Genomic DNA, 17,577 nt, shown 5'->3' with positions numbered 1-17,577 from the left:
TAGGATTAATATACATAAAATTCAATGTTGCAATAATGCAATGTGACTAATAAGTTTGTAGATTTTAAAAAATGGCCGAAATAAGCTAGAGGCATTTAACATCCAAAATTGAAACTTATTATTTATTATTTGCTGTTTAAATAATTATATTTAATTCCTATTATGTACTATTATTAGTTTAAATTATTGAATTAATTTATAATACCAAACATTTTCTATTCATTGTTTTAACATTCCACTGGTAGTTTTAGCTAAAGTTGTGGATCTAAAATTTATAATTTGAGATATAGACCTAATTTAAACATATGCATATAGATTTTAAAATAAAAATGATAATAAATAGTAATTTTATCATTTCTTAAAGTAGTATCAATCTGAACATAATTCATAATTTAATAGATAAAACGTCTATCACTATTTATAAAATCAATTGTTTGGTCCACCAACATCGCAATGGTTGAACTAAAAAAGATTATAATTTATAACTAATAGTCCGTAATATTCTAGACAGTTTTCAATTTGATCAATCTTTTAAAAATTTGTAATTAAGGTTTTTTATTTGGGTAAAAATATTGCTGGCAAAAAGAGGACGAATTACTAAATAGTTGTTTGATTTCCATAGTTGACAATATAAACAAGGTATCCAAATGCTAAATTCAAAATTGTCCACTAACAAAATTTAACGAGCGTATCAATTAAATAAATAGTACATTGATAAGAACAACGAGACATAATTTCCTTCTTACTTAAATGAGACATAAATTGTAACATATATCCTTTCAAGAGTAACCTAATTGAAACCTAAGGATAAAATTAAATTTTTAAAAATCAAAGACAAAATGGAGAATTTTTTAAAAATTGAAGAAAAATTTGACAATTATTTAAAAGAACAATTAAACACTGTTTGATATATTTAGCCTAATTTAACCTTTCAATGCGTTAAAAAATCCATTCAGAGAGCGAAGATAGATTTCAAGGCTCGGAATAGCTCGTCGGAGGATCGTCGCTGTTGCCGTCGCCATCGTCTCTCTCCTCTCTCCTCTCTCTCTAAACCCTAAACCCTAAACCCTAATGCTTATTCAGAAACCTCGCTATTCGGTATACAGAATCCTCAAATCCATTAAACAGAATCGTCGTTCCAGTTTTCGAGTTTATCCTCTGCAATTCTCCTCTTCGTCAGGTCATTCATGGCTGTCCACGCCGGGAAAACCCCTCATTAACTGGCCGTCACTGCCTGACCAATCCGGCCATTCATTGCAATCAAATCCTGCCGCGATTTCAAACCCTAACTCCGAAGGAACTTATGTGCAGAATGACTTCTCTACCATTTCTGACATTCTCTCCGACCGCAGTGTTCGACCAGATGCGGAACTCGAGGATGCTTTGGACCGGACTGGAATTGTACCGAGTTCGAGTCTGTTGGAAGCTGTGTTCGATCACTTCGATTCGTCTCCCAAGTTTTTGCACTCGCTGTTTCTCTGGGCTGCGAAGAAACCTGGATTCCATCCCTCTGCGGCATTGTTCAATTGCGTTATCAACGTGCTTGCGAAATCGAAGGATTTTGATTCGGCTTGGTCCTTGATTATTCGTTGTCTCCGTGGAGATGAAGAATCCTCTTTGGTTTCAGTGGACGTCTTCGTGATATTGATCAGACGGTACGCTCGTGCAGGTATACTTTCTATTGAGAGACAGTATTGCCATTTTTTCTGCTGGGACCGATTAATTTTCCATTTATTTAAACCGTTATAGAGTATTCAAATTCATATTCGGAATCACCTTCATTTGCCATTCCATTTAAGGTTCATATTCATCTCGATTTTGCCTCGTCTATTGTCGCTTGTTCGAATGTGCACTTGATGGTAATTCGAAACCCAGTGCTTCCAGGAGCCGTTTATGAGGTCAATCAAACAGAGAAATTTTTCTAACTCGTATTATTGCTAGAGATAATGATTTGAGTGTTATCTTTGTTTTTTATCTTACCCCGATGGTATTTTTTACAGGCATGCTTCAACCCGCAATTCGAACTTTCGAATTTGCTTGCAATCTAGAAACAGTTTCTGGGACCAACTCTGAGAGCTTGTTTGAGATTTTACTGGATTCGCTCTGCAAAGAAGGCCATGTGAGGGCAGCTTCTGAGTACTTCAATAGAAAAAGGGAGTTGGTTTTGAATTTCAACCCATCAATTCGAGCATATAACATACTTCTAAATGGATGGTTTCGGTCAAGAAAGCTCAAACATGCTGAGAGACTCTGGTTTGAGATGAAGAAGAACAAAATATCACCCACTGTTGTGACATATGGCACCCTCGTTGAAGGTTACTGTCGAATGCGTCGTGTCGAGAGAGCCATTGAATTGGTAGATGAGATGAGGGGAGAAGGTATTGAGCTGAATTCAATTATATACAACCCAATTGTTGATGCATTAGGGGAAGCTGGGAGGTTTAAGGAGGCACTGGGAATGATGGAGCGGTTCATGGTTTTGGAGCGAGGCCCTACGATCTCGACGTACAATTCTCTTATCAAGGGTTATTGTAAGGCAGGAGATCTTTCAGGGGCTAGCAAGATCCTTAAGTCGATGATAAGTAGAGGATTCGTTCCGACCCCGACTACCTATAACTACTTCTTCAGGTCCTTCTCAAAATATGGTAAAATTGAGGAGGGTATGAACCTTTACAATAAAATGATTGAATCAGGATATACACCAGATAGACTTACCTATCATCTATTGCTGAAGATGTTATGTGAAGAGGAGAGATTAAACCTGGCAGTTCAAGTTTGCAATGAAATGAAGGCCAGAGGGTTTGACATGGACTTGGCAACAAGCACCATGTTAATTCATTTGCTCTGCAAGATGCATAAATTCCAAGAGGCTTTTGCAGAATTCGAGCACATGATTCGTCGAGGAATAATTCCTCAATATCTCACTTTCTGCAGATTGCATGATGAATTCTCCAAACGTGGATTAACAAAAATGGCATGTAAGCTAAAAGAAATGATGTCTTTGGTTCCTCATTCAGATAAGTTGCCCGATACATATAGTCCAGCTCCCGATTCCATTCGCGCTAGAAGAACATCTATTATGCGTAAAGCCGAGGCAATGTCGGAAATGTTGAAGGTCTGTAACGACCCTCGAGCGCTTGTTAAGCGCAGAAATCCATCTGAAAATGCTGTATCCAGTGCCAACAAGTTGATAGACGACATCAAGAAGAAAGCCACCGTAGCGTGACAATATGAATTCTGTTTAAGATTTTGTTGTTGCTGCTCATTAGCTGAGTACAAGATGACATAATTTCTGCTTAAGATTTTGTTGTTGCTGCTCATTAGCTGAGTACAAGATGACATAATTTCTCCATATGAGACTCTTAACAGACGAATCGATTTCACTGTCATGTGCAGTGATTTGGTTACTGGTGAGTGGACAAATATTCGATGAAGAGCTCGGAAGAATTCAGTTCGACTTGTGATTGTTTTATATATTTTGATGTAGAACAGATCTCACAAAGGGTTAATGCATTTATTTCAACAGCAACAACACTGTCATACAGAACCCCAACTCTGATTTTCTCCTTTCTTTTTGCTCAATCTCTATATTTCTCTCATATCTGAGAACTTTTTTTCTCACCAGGGATCAGAAGCCGACCAAATGGCAGAGGCAGAGGGGAGAAATAGGAGGGGATGGGACATGGGAGTGCTGAATTCAAGGCCATGATGACGTATCGTATGTGGGGGTGGCTGAAAAGCAGGGTTTTTCAAACAGAATGATGATGAAACGCACAATTGCTTTTGGGGGAAGTGCTTTTGCAACGCCCAACTCAGTTGAATTGCATCATGCCAGCCGCAGCAATTGGTTTACAAGACACAAAGGTTTCTGCAGCAAGGGCATGTCGACAGCTAGTGGAATCCACTCCACCTCCTCGTAAGATTGATCTTTTTTTAAGTTACTAATTTTGGTTGTGTGTATGTATATATATATTCATTTTAGTTCTTGTACCATCGAAACGCATTTCAATTACTTTTAACTTTTGTGCATTTCAATTACTTTCAACTTTTGTGCAATTTTTGTACTTTCAAAACGTTTATTTTAATTACTTTCAACTTTTGTTCATTTTAGTTCCGGTAGTTTCAAAACATTCATTTGGATTACTTTTAATTTTTGTTTATTTTAATCCTGTACTTTCAAAAGGTTTCGTTTGTCTCATTTTCTTTTAAAAAGTGATTAATTTGGTTTTTTTAACTAAATTTTAAGACAAGTTTTATACACCGTGGAAATTCTTTATACAAATTTATGGTTAAGTTTCAAGGAATTTAGCGAGTGGGATGCAATCCTAAAATTATGATGGAAAAATTTAGAAAAACATGACAATGAATTCAAAGGGGTTACTTTTAGGGACAAAATGGATGTTTTGTAAATTACATCCCCTAAAAAGGAAAAAAGTTAAAAATAGAACCAAGTGGAAAGTATGGTTTCTCAAAAAAAAAAAAAAGATAAAGAAAAGGGAAGTATAGAGACAAAGATCAAAATAGTATTTGAACTTATATACAATTGATTAGTTTAAGTAATTGTTGGTATAATATTATTATGAAATTGTTTAACAATTTATTTACTTGAATTAGTCATCCATTTGTTATTTTTTAATAACTTTATCACTTTAAATGGATGTATATAATTGATTATCAGCTCTGGTGATATAATTATTTTTTTAGATTATTTTTATTATTATTATTTTTTTGACAATTTTTTTTTTTCGAGATATTAGTTTTAGGTTGCTGTTATGATATTGCCACTTAATTATTCCTTTTAGTTCTGCAATCGTGAGAGTGTAACATTCAACCTTCCATCTCAAATATAATAATTGGTATCTTATCCCCTAACTCTGCCGCTTGATATTTGTGTATTCAGTAGTTGCTTTAGCAACAGATGTGGTTCCAACATATGTGCATGTATATTCACATTCTTGGAGTCCTATTGTCCATTTGTGAAATGAAAAATATTAATAATTGATCATATTTTAAGAGTTACTAAGGTAGGTGACTATTATGAAATTTGAATCCGTTCCTTCTTAATTACCCTAAGTTCTAATTCCTTTTGATCAATGAGTCACCCAGGATTATTATGTATAAAATAGTTTTTGAAAGCTCGTGTATTAAAATGAGATTTAGAACCATATGAAAACAATCGACAAAAGTAAAGTTCACTCTACCAAGATTTTAGATGTCGATTTATATTTTGGAAAAAAAAATTATAACAAAAAAAAATTTAACCAATTGGCATTTTATCCCTTTAAAATAAGTTTATTTTTATTTTTGTTATTACTATATGCATGTTAATGATATTTTCTAATACTTCGTATGTTTTTACAATACCATAGAAATATTGATATTCACTTTTTATGTGAAAATTCAATATTTTGCGTTTGAAAATAAGAAATAAAAGTAAAGACATTTATACTTGAAGAGTAGTGGAGAGTATCTACTCTCACGAATGAGTTGACATCTAAACTCTTAGAATCTTATTTTCTTATTATAAAATAAAAAGAAATACAAATAAAAAAAAACTGTACTATAGTCTATGGTAGTATAGAAAAGCAAGATTTAGAAATAGTGTAGTGTAGACCCATTAAATAAATATAAATTTATAATATATTACTGTGTCAAAATATGAATATTTTTCCAAAATAAAGTATAAATTTAAGCAACACTATCTAAAGCAGTTGATAGAAAGTAGTTTTGTTCTAACTTATTTTAATATTTTTTAAGCAGAAATCGGATTTGAGTTCGATTTTGCCACTCCCGAGTGGAGAAGCTGTCCTCATCCTTCAAAAATTTCATCATTGATATTTCTCTGAACAATTCCTTTCGCGATGTGATTTTGATTCTGATCGCCGTGCCGTGCGCAGCAAAATTGACGTCCACAAGGCAACAAAAACTCTGAGAATTCCCGTTATCCGATGAATCCAATCTTCCGCTGAACTGAAAAATCACCGGAATACCCGCCGGCGCCGGAGAATATCTAGAAGATGCTTTTTTCCGCTCTCTGCCTCGAGAAAAGTGCATGATTCTCTCAGTTTCCTCTCTCTCTCTCTCTCTCTGTTCTGATTCCTTTTGCCTTTTCTCTGTATGTTTCTTTCCTCAAAAATCGAGTTGCCTGTCCTGTGTTTTTCTCTACGCTCTTGCTCTTTATGCAGAAGAGCGAAATGGATGCTTTCCAATGCTTCGGTCTCTAATGTCTGGTCAAGGCGCTTCTTCCAATGCCGGCTACTACGGCACTGGCGAGAAGAAGAAGAACAGTACGAGTAATCCGATGTTTCATGACTTTCTTGGCATTCGGACCAAAGATTCTTCCGTACTCTTGGCCGCGAAGGCGCCGGATGTGAACTTGTCGGAGGCATCGTCGCCGTCGCCGTCGGCCTTGGCTGCTTCTAGTGGCGGCCGTGGACTCTTCTCCACCGCCTCCGATCTCGCTTTCGGTCTGCTCGTTTAACATTCGTCGTCTTGAATTTACTCCGTTCTAGGTTGTTTTGCGCTGTTTTAATCGTTCTGGTTTTCCTTTGATTCCGATGAAATATTACGATCATCATCGTCTTCCCGGTGGTTTTTCTCTCAGTCCTCATTGATTGCATTTTTTTTCTCTTTTGAGTGGGCAGCTTTTGATTATAAAATATAGATTTCCATGTGTGAGCTTTTTATAAAGTTGACTTCTATAGTTCTATTCAATTTCTTCCTGCAACGTAGAATTTCTGTCTGCAACCTCCCCTTTTCCTTCTGTGATGAGGTCAGCATTGGTTAGAAGCTTTCTTAAAGACCTCTTTTCCATTTGACTAGCCTTTGCCCTAACTTCTTTTTGTTCAGTTTTTAAACACAATCTGATCAATGAATTTCACCATCGTCTTCATTTCTACTTCCTTGGTGTTCGTTGCCCTTGAACGTGGCCCAGTAATTTCATGTTTTATTTTGAGTTTGTCTTTGAAGTTTAAACTTATTGATATGATATAATTCTTCCTGAATCCTTACTGTGATCTTTTGCTTTGATTTCTGATCTCGTAAGAGTTTTTCAGCTGTCTGATCTGAGCACCGATTCCTTATTCGACATAAAATTTTCACCGTTCTCTCATTGTTTTATATAGAAAACCAAGGCGGAGATTATCTTGAAGGGGTTCCATTCTACAGTCCAAGGAATGAAAACAGTAACAGGATAGCAGGGATTAAGCGCAGTATAAATCCAGATTCTGCTTTCATGGGGTCTTATAGAAACCAAATTCCTCATATGGCCTCTGATTCTCTTGAGAGGTCACATTCAATGAAGGTTTTGACAGCTCTTATTTCTCTTAATCATCTTACATGGAAGTGGAAAGGACTCTATGGATCATTTGATCTAATTTTCTTTAAACTTGTATCAGATGCTACAAAATGGAGCTGCTGGAGATCGACCAAGATATATCGACAATGACGCGGTTTATAGTATGCAGCCACCAAGAATAGCTTCTTATTCCCTCACACAACATTCTCTTGGCACTAGATTTAATCCCAGTGTTTCCAAATGGGAGAGACCTATTCCGATGAACATAGGTCTTGCACAAAGTTCTCCGCTCGGGAGCCAGTTCGTGCCTCGTGTTCATCAAGTAGCTTCTAACTCTTCTAGAGAATTTAATGTTGCTCCTTTCAGTATTTCTCACCCTGCTGCTGATGAAGGATCTAGAACTGGGATGAAAAGCGCTGGAATTTTTAGTAGCATCAATGCTGGACATGATGGGAGACACTCAGCTCATATGTTGCTAAGTTGTGACAAGCAGAAATTCAAGACTGAAGGTTTAGAACACAAATCTTCTAATCCTATAAGGTAAATTCCAGGCTGCACATCAATCTGAAAAGTTTCCAGTTTCAGTTGTCCTATGAATATTAAGAGTGTGTGTGTTTACATCTATTGTGGCAGTCAACAGCGTCCCGATTCTATCAATCGACAGATGACTATTTTCTATAGCGGCAAAGCTCATGTTTTTGATGAAGTACATCCAAACAAGGTATTTTCCCTATATGCACAAACATCTTTATGAACCTACATATACTGTTTTTCCTATATGCATTTACTATTTTCCTGTTTTCTTGGACTCTTGAGTTGGTAAGCCAAGACTTTTCGGTTATTGCTATGAGAAACTTTTGTATCAAATAGGCAACTTGCAATATACGTTATGATAGGCCTTAGGAGTTAGGTGAAGGATGTATACTCTAGGAAGAGGGTACGTGCTAGTGGAATATAGGAAATGAAAAAATCGTTAGGAAACGGAGGCACTGTACAGGTAGAAAAGGGCAGTGTGGGTATTTTCTGTCTATGGCATACACACCCTGGGGAGTGAGGTATCGGGTATCTTTTTGGCTATTTTGTCTAAGACTGTTTGGGAGAGATTCGGGAGTTCTATAATTCTCTCTTGACCCCTTGTAATGCCTTCTGATTATAAGTATAGAAAGGTGTTTCAATCACATTAGTTACATAATTCAGTATAAATAATCTGGTTTAGACATTTATATTCGATATCTTTGTTGAAGAAAATGTTTCGTTTGGGATTGGTTTGAGGAAGAATCACGCATTCATGTTTCATTACCTGAATGAAGATGTTTTAGCTAAAACTTTGGACTTCACTAAAGTAGAAATTCTGTTTTGTTGCTAATTATCCATTAATGTTACTGAATATTTTTCAGGCTGATATTATAATGGCCTTGGCTGGATCAAATGGGGGATCTTGGTCAACAACATTGGCATCTAAACCCAATGTAACAGGGATATCTAGTGACCAGGAATCAGCTAGGGAGTATCGTGAGAAGTTATATTGTAGCACCATATCCAGTCGAGGAGTTAGCGATAATCCTATCCTGACACAAGCAGGTGATAATGATGGTATCGATGGTCTCATATCTTTGCAGGATTCAGAATAAGATGATGTTTTGTTAGAATTTGTTTCCAAGTTTGATGATGCAATTCTGTAATATCATTATCAGTTCTGCTGCAGTCTTTCCTTTAGATCCATTTCCATGCCTTCCATACATTATAATTGACAACCAGCATTCTGGTTGCTGGTTGTAGTTGCAGGTGACTGTCCAAGCAGCATTCCAGCGAAAGAGACCCGAGAGCCCGTTAGAGCAGCAGAGCTTAATGCTGAACGGTAAAAGGTCAGTTGAGTAGAACGACTGCTGTTAGTTAGAACCAATCTTATCATCATTTTCGTCGCCATTTCTTGCTTCTGCAAATAACAGTGAATTGCTTTCTTAAGGCGAGGTGGATGGCTTTTCTATCCATCCCCTTCCCGCCCCCGCCGTTCTCGTACCTACAACCATAATTCTGGTTGTAGGTGGTCATCATGCAGCAAGAGCTCAGCAGCCAGAACTGAAGGGTAAAGAGATTTGTAGTATAAAGTATTGTTGTTAGGTCCAGTCTCATCAGCATTTTCATTATTTGTCTGTTTAGCATATAACAGTCACGATTGCTTGCTTAAGGGGATGGGCTTCTCATATATTTGTTTGGTGCTGAAAGGAAAAGTTGGTCGCTTCAAAGCTTGCTAAAGTTTTTTTATTTTTATTTTTTTCATTCTATATCTATTGGGAAGAGTAGTGGAAAACTAGATTATTCATTTCTTGCCCTTAATAAGATACAATGTCATATCATATCCGCACCTTTCTTGCAAGGGTATTTTAGTCATTTTGAGTTTAAGGTTTTTTCATATCATATACTTTTGATATGAAGCTTAAAATTGGTGCCTATTTGGTCCATGAAGTTCCAAAATAAATATTTATAGTCCTTGAGGTTTGAAAAATAAATAAACTGATTTGATCAGAAAGGTTCACGTGACTGTTAAATTAACTTTGATGATTTGGCAAACGTTATTGGACTAGTGAGAAGTTCACGTGGTTGTTAACTTTATGTGATTTGGCTACAAAATTAATTTAATAAACTAAGCACCATCGTCACCTAGATAAATAGATGATTGAATAATATTAGGATGAGCATGGAAAAAAATTTTGATTGGTTTGGTTTAAAATATATTCTACTTATTTGCCCATCAATTTTCTTGCATAAAATATTTTGTCTATTTGGAATACTTCATTATGTTACTTATTGTCACGTTTCAAAAGTTTAATTAGCAATAACATATCAGTATTTTACCCAACGCTCATGTGGTTAAAACATCTATCTTTAATAAAAAAATCATGAGTTCAAACCTCCACCTAATTTATTAAAATCCAATTATGAATTTACTGTTTTTTTATTCTTTTAGACAAGTTCTATGGGCGTAAAATCTCAACAAAATGCTAATCCAAGTATACCTTAATGACAGAAGGTTATTTATTATTATTCTTAAGGTCAATGGTGTAGTCTCCACCTCTACAAACCTATTGATATTTTCTTAGTATTATTTCAAAATTCAAAGGCTTGTACATTGTAATGCATGATTTGATCAAAATTTGATTTCGAAGATAGATCCTACGTTTTAAGTCAACATCTAAAAATATAAACACTGAACATAGTTTCGTTATAAATTAAATATAGTAAATCTAAAATTCTCACAGCTTTTTCTAGTATTTCTTTTATCATGACTATGCCAAAACCAACTCCTAAAAATCTCAACCGCGTTAGACTAAGGAAACAAAGCCCAATCAGGTCTTCCCCTGCAGGTGGGCTGGGCTGGTTTTGGAAAACTAAGTACTACTTCAAAGCAGTGGCCCAAATATCATTGGGCCAAGTAAGCCCAAGCCTGGCCCATATTACTAGAAGAAACAAACAATTAAGGTTGGAAGGAGCTCACCCAAATTTAATTTTCTATTCTAATATCTATGCTGTACTGCATATGTACTACAAGTTTACAAGTACAACAACGCCTCCCGAGCCCTGAATAATGCCAATCTGTACTGCATTATATTTCAATCTTCTGTTCAATTTTGTCCCTACTCCAGACAAAAAAATAATTCACGTTTTTTCAGTGGATCCGATCGCCATTGAAGAGATAGAAGAACACGATTTAATTTACACTTAATATTTACGTTTTTACACTAGACCAGGTACTGATAGATGATGATCATTATGATATTCATAAAGAGAAACAATATTTGGAGTTAGTTTCAGAAGAAATTACTTGGATCGCCGGAGCGTTAGTTTCTACATCCACCGTAAATGTAACTGTCTCCCACTTCCGGCGCTGCGACGGTCTCGGGAGGTTCTCCGGCACGATGTTCTCGAGCGAATTCGCTCTCCACGGAGCGCATTTTCTCTTGTCGCTCCATCTCGAGATCTTCATCCGCCTCGAATCAACAAGTTGCGGCGGCGGTGGCGATTCGAGAGCCTGAATTTCGCCGGCGACGAAGGCGTTGCCGAATTCGATTGCGAGAATCAAGCTCGCTAAACCTAATGCGCAGCGGCTTCTCCACGATCCTTCACCTTCCTTCCTGCAGTGAATCAAGAAATCCAATAGAATTTATCGGGGGGAAATGAGAAATATATGTTGAAACCGATTGATCCGTCTTTGGCAGATGAAGTTGATCAATACTTACAAGGACAATCGAGCGGCTTTTGAAGTATCAAAGGAATTTGAATCGGGAGCTCGTGGAAGGAGAAAAACTGACGCTGAACAATTGACTCTCAAAGCCATTTCTCTATTCTTTTTTCCTTTCTCAAAGAAACAGTCAAAACGAAAAACAAGAAGCGAGCATGATTATTATTATATATATATGGAGAGAGAAATAGCGGTTCGGGAGGGAAAAAAGAGATGTGCGTTTGCCGGGAGTCGAACCCGGGTCTATTGCTTGGAAGGCAATTATCCTGACCGTTGGACTACAAACGCTTGATGTTCTAAAGAGAGTGAACAAATTTAAATCAATCTTTTCAAAAAAAATTAAAATGATAATGGTTCAATTTTTGAGTTTACATTGTTCAAATTTAACATAGCAAACAATTTACAAAACAATTATTTTATGGTTTTGATTTCACCAATTACATGATTTTCATTGTATATCTCCGAACAAAATTTTTGGATGGAAACTCAAAATAAGATCATTAACTAAAAGTTTTACCACTTCATCGTTTTGAAGTGTAACAACAACTACTCTACTCAATTGAGCCTTTTGCGATAATTGTAATGGTGGAAGGATCAATATTTGTCCCCCTTTACCCACAGGCTCCACATAATATGATGTCCTGATTAGTTTATTATCACTCTTAAACGTGGTTTCTTCCAACTCCTCCAAGTTCATACATATGAGATTTGAGTTCAGCGTGCTCCATTGATCATCGTGTTGCGAATTGATCAACTCCAAAATATTCTCCTTATCTTCCATACTAGTCACTACTTCTACCACAGCCCGAACCACTGTCGAGACGCTTCTTTCCACCCAATCGTCTACCTCGACTGCATTACAAACCATGTAATTTCCAAACACATCGTTTCCAACCTTCAACCCTCTTCTTCCATTCAAACAGATTGACATTTTTACAAACCCATCTTCATCATTCCCATTTCTCCTCACCTTGCTGATGCAGGCCCAAAAAAGCCCAGCCAGAGCAGCGAAAGGAGATGGGCAGTCATTTAGTGGGCCGCCATCTTGGGCCATGCCAATGCAGGCCCGCACCGCGTTGTCGGAAAATGCTAAGGCAATCGTTTTGTGTTCTGCATGTGTGGTTAGAGTTGGAGGGGGTTTCTCCATCGAGGATTTGTAGTAATTGATCAGGGAATTATTGGGCCTGGGCCGTGGGTGGAAAATAGAAGGCCCAGTTATATTTTGGACCGAAGTCGTGTCGGCCCATGCTTTAAGGAACATGGTGGCGCAAATTGGATCGGCTAAAAGGTGAGAGCAACTCAGGCCCACGGCAAAGCCCCCTCCCTCAAACTCTGTTACCTGAGAATTGAAAGGGTACAAAAATTTTTCAGTTTTTTTAATTATAATAAAAACCATTCATTATGCTTTCATTGAGAGTCGAACTCAAGACCTCCCGCTTACTAAACGGGTGCTCTAACCAACTGAGCTATGAAAGCATTTGTTCAATTTTGTCAACTTTAATTAATTATTACTATCTATTATCCATAAATTTAATGATTAAGCATTTTTTTTCTAATTGTTCTCGAAATACCAACAATATGTTGAAAAATTACAGAAGTTACAATACATTTCCACGATATATCAACATAAAATTGTAATGATTTATATAAAGTTAAATTTGGGTACTCACAAAAAAAAAAAAATAAATAAAAGGTTGAACAACTCAACAAATACACACAAAAAAAAAAGAAATATATGAAAATAAAAGCTTCATAATACATTTTTATAAATAAAATAACAATATTTAGATGTAGACTGGATACTATCACCTGTATTTTTCTATCTACCAAAAGTTTAATGAAAATTAATGAAAATTCACCAAAACTAAGTATTTCTCTAGACAAAAGCACAAAAATAATGAAAATTGACCAACAAATATCTAATTTAAACTAAATTTTATTTGCCAACTTGATGGTCCCAATATAGTTACCTGAACATAAAAAGTAGACCAAAAATAAGGCGTATTCAACATTTCTTCCCAGTGCACAAGTTTGAGCTCCATTTCTCCGTCCACGATCCTCAGCCACTCCTCTACGCTTCCCTGTGCCCTAGCCTCCACCATTCTAACGCCGGCGTCGTTGCATTTCACTCTCCAATTTCCTTCCTCGTTCTTCACCAATCGCCCGCTCACCATCGGAAACTCGTTCAGCGTTTCCGACAGAGACTCTCTCAGCCGCCGCGTCGCTTCGCCGCCGATCTTCGTCGCTCCCGCCGATCCGTAGTAGGAGACGATCTTTACGTGCTTTTTCTCCATCAATCGATCCATTAACGACAGGTTGTGGTGGTTTCCGGCCGGAATCGGCCTCGTGCTGAGCACCGTCCGCTTGCAGATGTACGTGATCTCATTCTCCGCCATTGATGAGCTTGATCACTGCAATTAGGTATTTTAGGGCTTAGTTTTGGAGACGATTTATATTTAAAGCTGCCGGCAGGAATGCTAAAGTACTGAAATCGTGAGTAACCACTTCGCTCATTTTGAGAAGAATGAGATTTCTGTGATTTGGAGTTTTTTTTTTTCCTTTCAAATTCTTATTATTCAATTAACATGGAGATGGAGAATTTGAATTTTGAACGTTCAATTAAATTTGTGGGTGGGAATCTCATCTATTACTCAACTAAAAATTTGTTTGCATTAAACGGTATAATTCATGAATTTTTCCAGAAATAACTATATTCAAATTAACAGATAAGGCATCTGTTACTATCTCAAAAATTAATAACGTGATCATCACCTTGCAATTATTGGATTGAGAAAAGAAAAAAAAAAGCCAACAGAAAACATTTGATAAATTCAAAAAATAATAAGAAAAATCTCTCTTTTTTTTTTTCATTTCAAAGGCCAATATTTGAGTGCTTACTACTTGCTAGTACTTATTTGTAATTGTCACTCAAAATCTTATATTTCTTTAGTCTGGTTGAAAAACAGAAAAATTCTCTCTTTTTACATTGTATTAAAATATCAAAATAAAATTATTATGCCTCTCATATTTGTAAGAGAAAAAAATATAACGTTGGTCACGAGATTGCTGATGATTAGTTAGTAGTATTATAACTAAAAGTAACTTAAACTCTTGGAAAGTTCGGTCCACAACGTCTTCAATCTGGTGAAATAAACACTAACAGATAGCTGATCTTGGACGCGCGTCGATAATTCTCGACAAAGTTGATAGATTCGTGGTCAAAATCGTTCACGTAGATCTAGTCAAATCTCACATACTGTATCGGCAAAAAGAACACTAGCAGAAATTTCTTCGACAGCAAATTCATGATCCAAAAAATGACAACATTATTGCAGATGATCCACGAACTATGTAAATCATCATAAGTTTGGGTATCGATGAAACCAATTAACCAATTTTATTTTTGACAGTAAACGCCATAGACCTGAGAAGCTGAGAAACAAGCACAAGGCTGGAATGATCAAAATGGTGAAGAAAATAGGGATTGGCATAGTGTTTGGAGATGATGCTGTGGCTGTGGGGTTGATGAAATCCTCCATGGATGAAAAAGAAACCGCCAAAGAATAGGAAACCGCAAAAAAAGAAGTCTCTCGAAGAGAGTTTGATGAGAAAAGTCAACCAATACCATATTGAAACTAAAAGGAACTTAAACTCTTAGCTTTTATCTTTATTGAATGAACAGTAAGCCATATATATAGGTTTCCTGAAGTATGTACAAATTAAGTACACCTGTACAGACTGACTAACCAACTAAAATATACAATTGAGTAATAAACCTAATAAGTTAGTATAGTTTATTATTTATTTATTATTTTCCGAATGCTGTAGCGTTGATTGTAAGGTATTAAAAATGAACCAGAGGAGAGAGGGGGTTTACCGGGTCGGGTTTCTGGAACAAACCCGAATCTAAGCCCAAAGCACGTCGTCGTCTCGAAGCACTCGGAAGAATCAATGGGCGCCAAGAATCGCATCGCAAGCACCACGACCAAACCACACAACTCTTCTCCCGCTCCCGCGTACGCCTGAAAGAACAATGTCCGGCTCGATCATGGCGGCAGATCTACGCTCTTGGTCCCGCGCCATTGTCAGAATCTCCCCCTACACCTTCTCCGCCGTCGGCATTGCCCTCGCCATCGGCGTCTCCGTCCTCGGCGCCGCCTGGTAATCCATTCTCAATACTCCTTTTCTCGATCTTAGGGCTCTGAACGTGGATTCCTCTGCTTTTGCTTTCCTTCTCAGGGGGATCTACATCACCGGAAGCAGTTTGATCGGTGCTGCAATTAAAGCTCCGCGTATTACCTCCAAGAATCTGATTAGGTAACACGCTCCTTTTCGATTCTGCTTAACTCGATTGATACTTCCTTACATGTCTATGGAGTATGGAGTGCGGAGTGTGGAGTAGGAGTATACATTAATTGCTCAGTATTGATCTTCAGTCTTCGCAGAGTAGTTTCTTAGGCTTGGTTGGGGAAGTTCGAACTGAAAATAGGATGAAGTTTTCTATTGCTTCCTGGTGACTGATTCATTCCATGGCTGTTTAGGATAGATAGATCATACAAGTATCAGGACATTATTCTTTCTATCTTGGCTGTCGAACTTTGGATGAAATTCATACCTTATGCTCTTGAATCTCCGTGTTCTTTTTTAGATTTTTTTAATAACGGAAAGTCGGAGCTTTCTTCTCCTATATTTACCCGTGGCCGCCCTAAGGCCCGGACTCGGGAGATATCAAAAGAATATTAAGCTCACTGGAAAGTTCGAACTTGAGATCTCTAAACCAATGTGACCAAAAAACTCCAAGCTTTTGTCAACTGGACCGCCTCTTGAGATCTGTATTTTGAGACATTGTTGTAAAATTAGTTCAAACAGGGTCTGTCAGTGATCAAGAATTATTGAATGGCAACTTTTCAACTGTACAGTTAATCAAATTCCATGAGGATTTTTTGGTCTTGAGGTTTGGCTGTCATTATGAATGATTCGTTGTTTTCTTTCAGTGTAATTTTCTGTGAAGCCGTGGCCATATATGGCGTCATTGTGGCCATCATCTTACAAACAAAACTGGAGAGCGTCTCAGCATCTCAAATCTATGCTCCTGAGTCTCTAAGAGCAGGATATGCAATTTTTTCCTCTGGAAGTATTGTGGGCTTTGCCAACTTGGTTTGCGGGTTTGATTCTTCTTCCTAAATGTTTACTTATTAGAACAAAAATCCCATCGGCTGACAATTTTAATCGAGAGATATCTTGTGTTGGTAAAGGGTATGTGTAGGGATAATTGGAAGCAGCTGTGCATTGTCTGATGCCCAGAACTCCTCCCTTTTTGTGAAGATTCTCGTGATCGAGATTTTTGGTAGCGCACTCGGGTTATTCGGTGTAATTGTAGGCATAATTATGTCTGCTCAAGCTACATGGCCTGCAAAGGCAGTTTAATTTGCTAACTGCGTAACCGAACTCAATGATTTGTGATTCAATCTGTGGAGAGTTATTAACATATTTCGATTCCCAATCGACTGTATATGTATAAGCTTTGGCTGTTATAAACCATGTAAGAACTCGTGAAGTGCTTGGTGTCATTTTTGGTCTTTAGGTTGCCATATGATATGGCATTGGCATTCATGTATATGTAAGGCAGGGGAAATTTGAACTGCTGGAATAATGGAGCCCTATGTCCTTCACAAATGTCACTGTGTTTTGGTATTTGAGGTAGCAGAAGAGCTAGGTATCTCCATCATATGTGTGGGGCCCGCCGCCTAAATGGGGCGGAATTCCCATCTAGATTCCCCACTGGGTGGGGATGTGGAAAATTTTTCTCCGCCACCTAAACAAGGACGGGAACAAGAATACGCTTTCCATCTCCATTTCCCGTCCTGTGTTTATTTTATATATACACACACTAAGTAATTTTATTATCCTCTATATATATACATATACTAAAAAAAATAAAATATTCTTCTCTATGCACTCACTCAATATATATATATATATATATATATTTTTAGAAGAATTAAACCTTGTAAATGAGGTTTTAGTGTTTTATCTTTAA

At 37.0% G+C, this 17,577-nt stretch overlaps 5 protein-coding genes and 2 non-coding genes across 11 annotated transcripts; 3 read left to right on the top strand and 4 right to left on the bottom strand.

The window, feature by feature from the left end:
• The first annotated feature begins 922 nt into the window (after positions 1-922).
• Positions 923-6,467, top strand: LOC111004508 (Pentatricopeptide repeat (PPR) superfamily protein). Of its 2 annotated transcripts, XR_015788861.1 has the most exons (5): positions 923-1,669; positions 2,001-3,294; positions 3,350-3,410; positions 3,626-3,916; positions 5,761-6,467. XR_015788861.1 is itself a non-coding variant. In XM_022275562.2 (2 exons), the coding sequence occupies exons 1-2, from the start codon at positions 1,072-1,074 to the stop codon at positions 3,224-3,226; spliced, it is 1,824 nt and encodes a 607-aa protein (XP_022131254.1). In that variant the 5' UTR covers positions 924-1,071; the 3' UTR covers positions 3,227-3,300. The 2 variants fall into 2 exon arrangements, 1 of the variants encoding a protein (XP_022131254.1); XM_022275562.2 differs by lacking the exons at positions 3,350-3,410; positions 3,626-3,916; positions 5,761-6,467 and having other exon boundaries at positions 924-1,669; positions 2,001-3,300.
• On the top strand, positions 6,053-9,654 carry LOC111004531 (uncharacterized). Of its 3 annotated transcripts, none has more exons than XM_022275596.2 (6): positions 6,053-6,467; positions 7,125-7,303; positions 7,398-7,837; positions 7,931-8,018; positions 8,695-8,878; positions 9,083-9,654. In XM_022275596.2, exons 1-6 carry the CDS (start codon positions 6,053-6,055, stop codon positions 9,157-9,159), a joined length of 1,383 nt encoding a protein of 460 aa, XP_022131288.1. In that variant the 3' UTR covers positions 9,160-9,654. The 3 variants fall into 3 exon arrangements, with proteins under 3 accessions (XP_022131288.1, XP_022131280.1, XP_022131272.1); XM_022275588.2 differs by having other exon boundaries at positions 9,077-9,654; XM_022275580.2 differs by having other exon boundaries at positions 9,056-9,654.
• An 845-nt stretch (positions 9,655-10,499) lies between these two features.
• Positions 10,500-11,690, bottom strand: LOC111009442 (histone deacetylase-like protein). Of its 2 annotated transcripts, XM_022282535.2 has the most exons (3): positions 11,536-11,690; positions 11,121-11,430; positions 10,500-10,932 (listed from the first exon to the last, which is right to left on the bottom strand). In XM_022282535.2, exons 1-3 carry the CDS (start codon positions 11,631-11,633, stop codon positions 10,921-10,923), a joined length of 420 nt encoding a protein of 139 aa, XP_022138227.1. In that variant the 5' UTR covers positions 11,634-11,690; the 3' UTR covers positions 10,500-10,920. The 2 variants fall into 2 exon arrangements, with proteins under 2 accessions (XP_022138227.1, XP_022138217.1); XM_022282525.2 differs by lacking the exon at positions 10,500-10,932 and having other exon boundaries at positions 10,984-11,430.
• Positions 11,691-11,753: 63 nt separating this feature from the next.
• Positions 11,754-11,825, bottom strand: TRNAG-UCC (transfer RNA glycine (anticodon UCC)). The gene has a single exon. It is a non-coding gene; the product is annotated as a tRNA-Gly (tRNA).
• Positions 11,826-11,985: 160 nt separating this feature from the next.
• Positions 11,986-15,184, bottom strand: LOC111007985 (HXXXD-type acyl-transferase family protein). The gene is made up of 2 exons (XM_022280550.2): positions 13,508-15,184; positions 11,986-12,876 (listed from the first exon to the last, which is right to left on the bottom strand). The coding sequence occupies exons 1-2, from the start codon at positions 13,931-13,933 to the stop codon at positions 11,986-11,988; spliced, it is 1,317 nt and encodes a 438-aa protein (XP_022136242.1). The 5' UTR covers positions 13,934-15,184.
• TRNAT-AGU (transfer RNA threonine (anticodon AGU)) lies at positions 12,940-13,013 on the bottom strand. Its single transcript has one exon. It is a non-coding gene; the product is annotated as a tRNA-Thr (tRNA).
• A 297-nt stretch (positions 15,185-15,481) lies between the features above and the next one.
• LOC111005387 (ATPase, F0/V0 complex, subunit C protein) lies at positions 15,482-17,213 on the top strand. The gene is made up of 4 exons (XM_022276868.2): positions 15,482-15,698; positions 15,777-15,854; positions 16,532-16,702; positions 16,793-17,213. The coding sequence occupies exons 1-4, from the start codon at positions 15,571-15,573 to the stop codon at positions 16,962-16,964; spliced, it is 549 nt and encodes a 182-aa protein (XP_022132560.1). The 5' UTR covers positions 15,482-15,570; the 3' UTR covers positions 16,965-17,213.
• Positions 17,214-17,577: the final 364 nt, after the last annotated feature.

The sequence above is a fragment of the Momordica charantia genome (assembly GCF_013281855.1).
Source record: "Momordica charantia cultivar OHB3-1 chromosome 11 unlocalized genomic scaffold, Mcharantia_2.0 BLBB01000011.1, whole genome shotgun sequence".
In the NCBI taxonomy this organism is placed as follows: Eukaryota; Viridiplantae; Streptophyta; class Magnoliopsida; order Cucurbitales; family Cucurbitaceae; genus Momordica; species Momordica charantia.
This window is presented reverse-complemented; position numbering and strand designations above follow the sequence as displayed.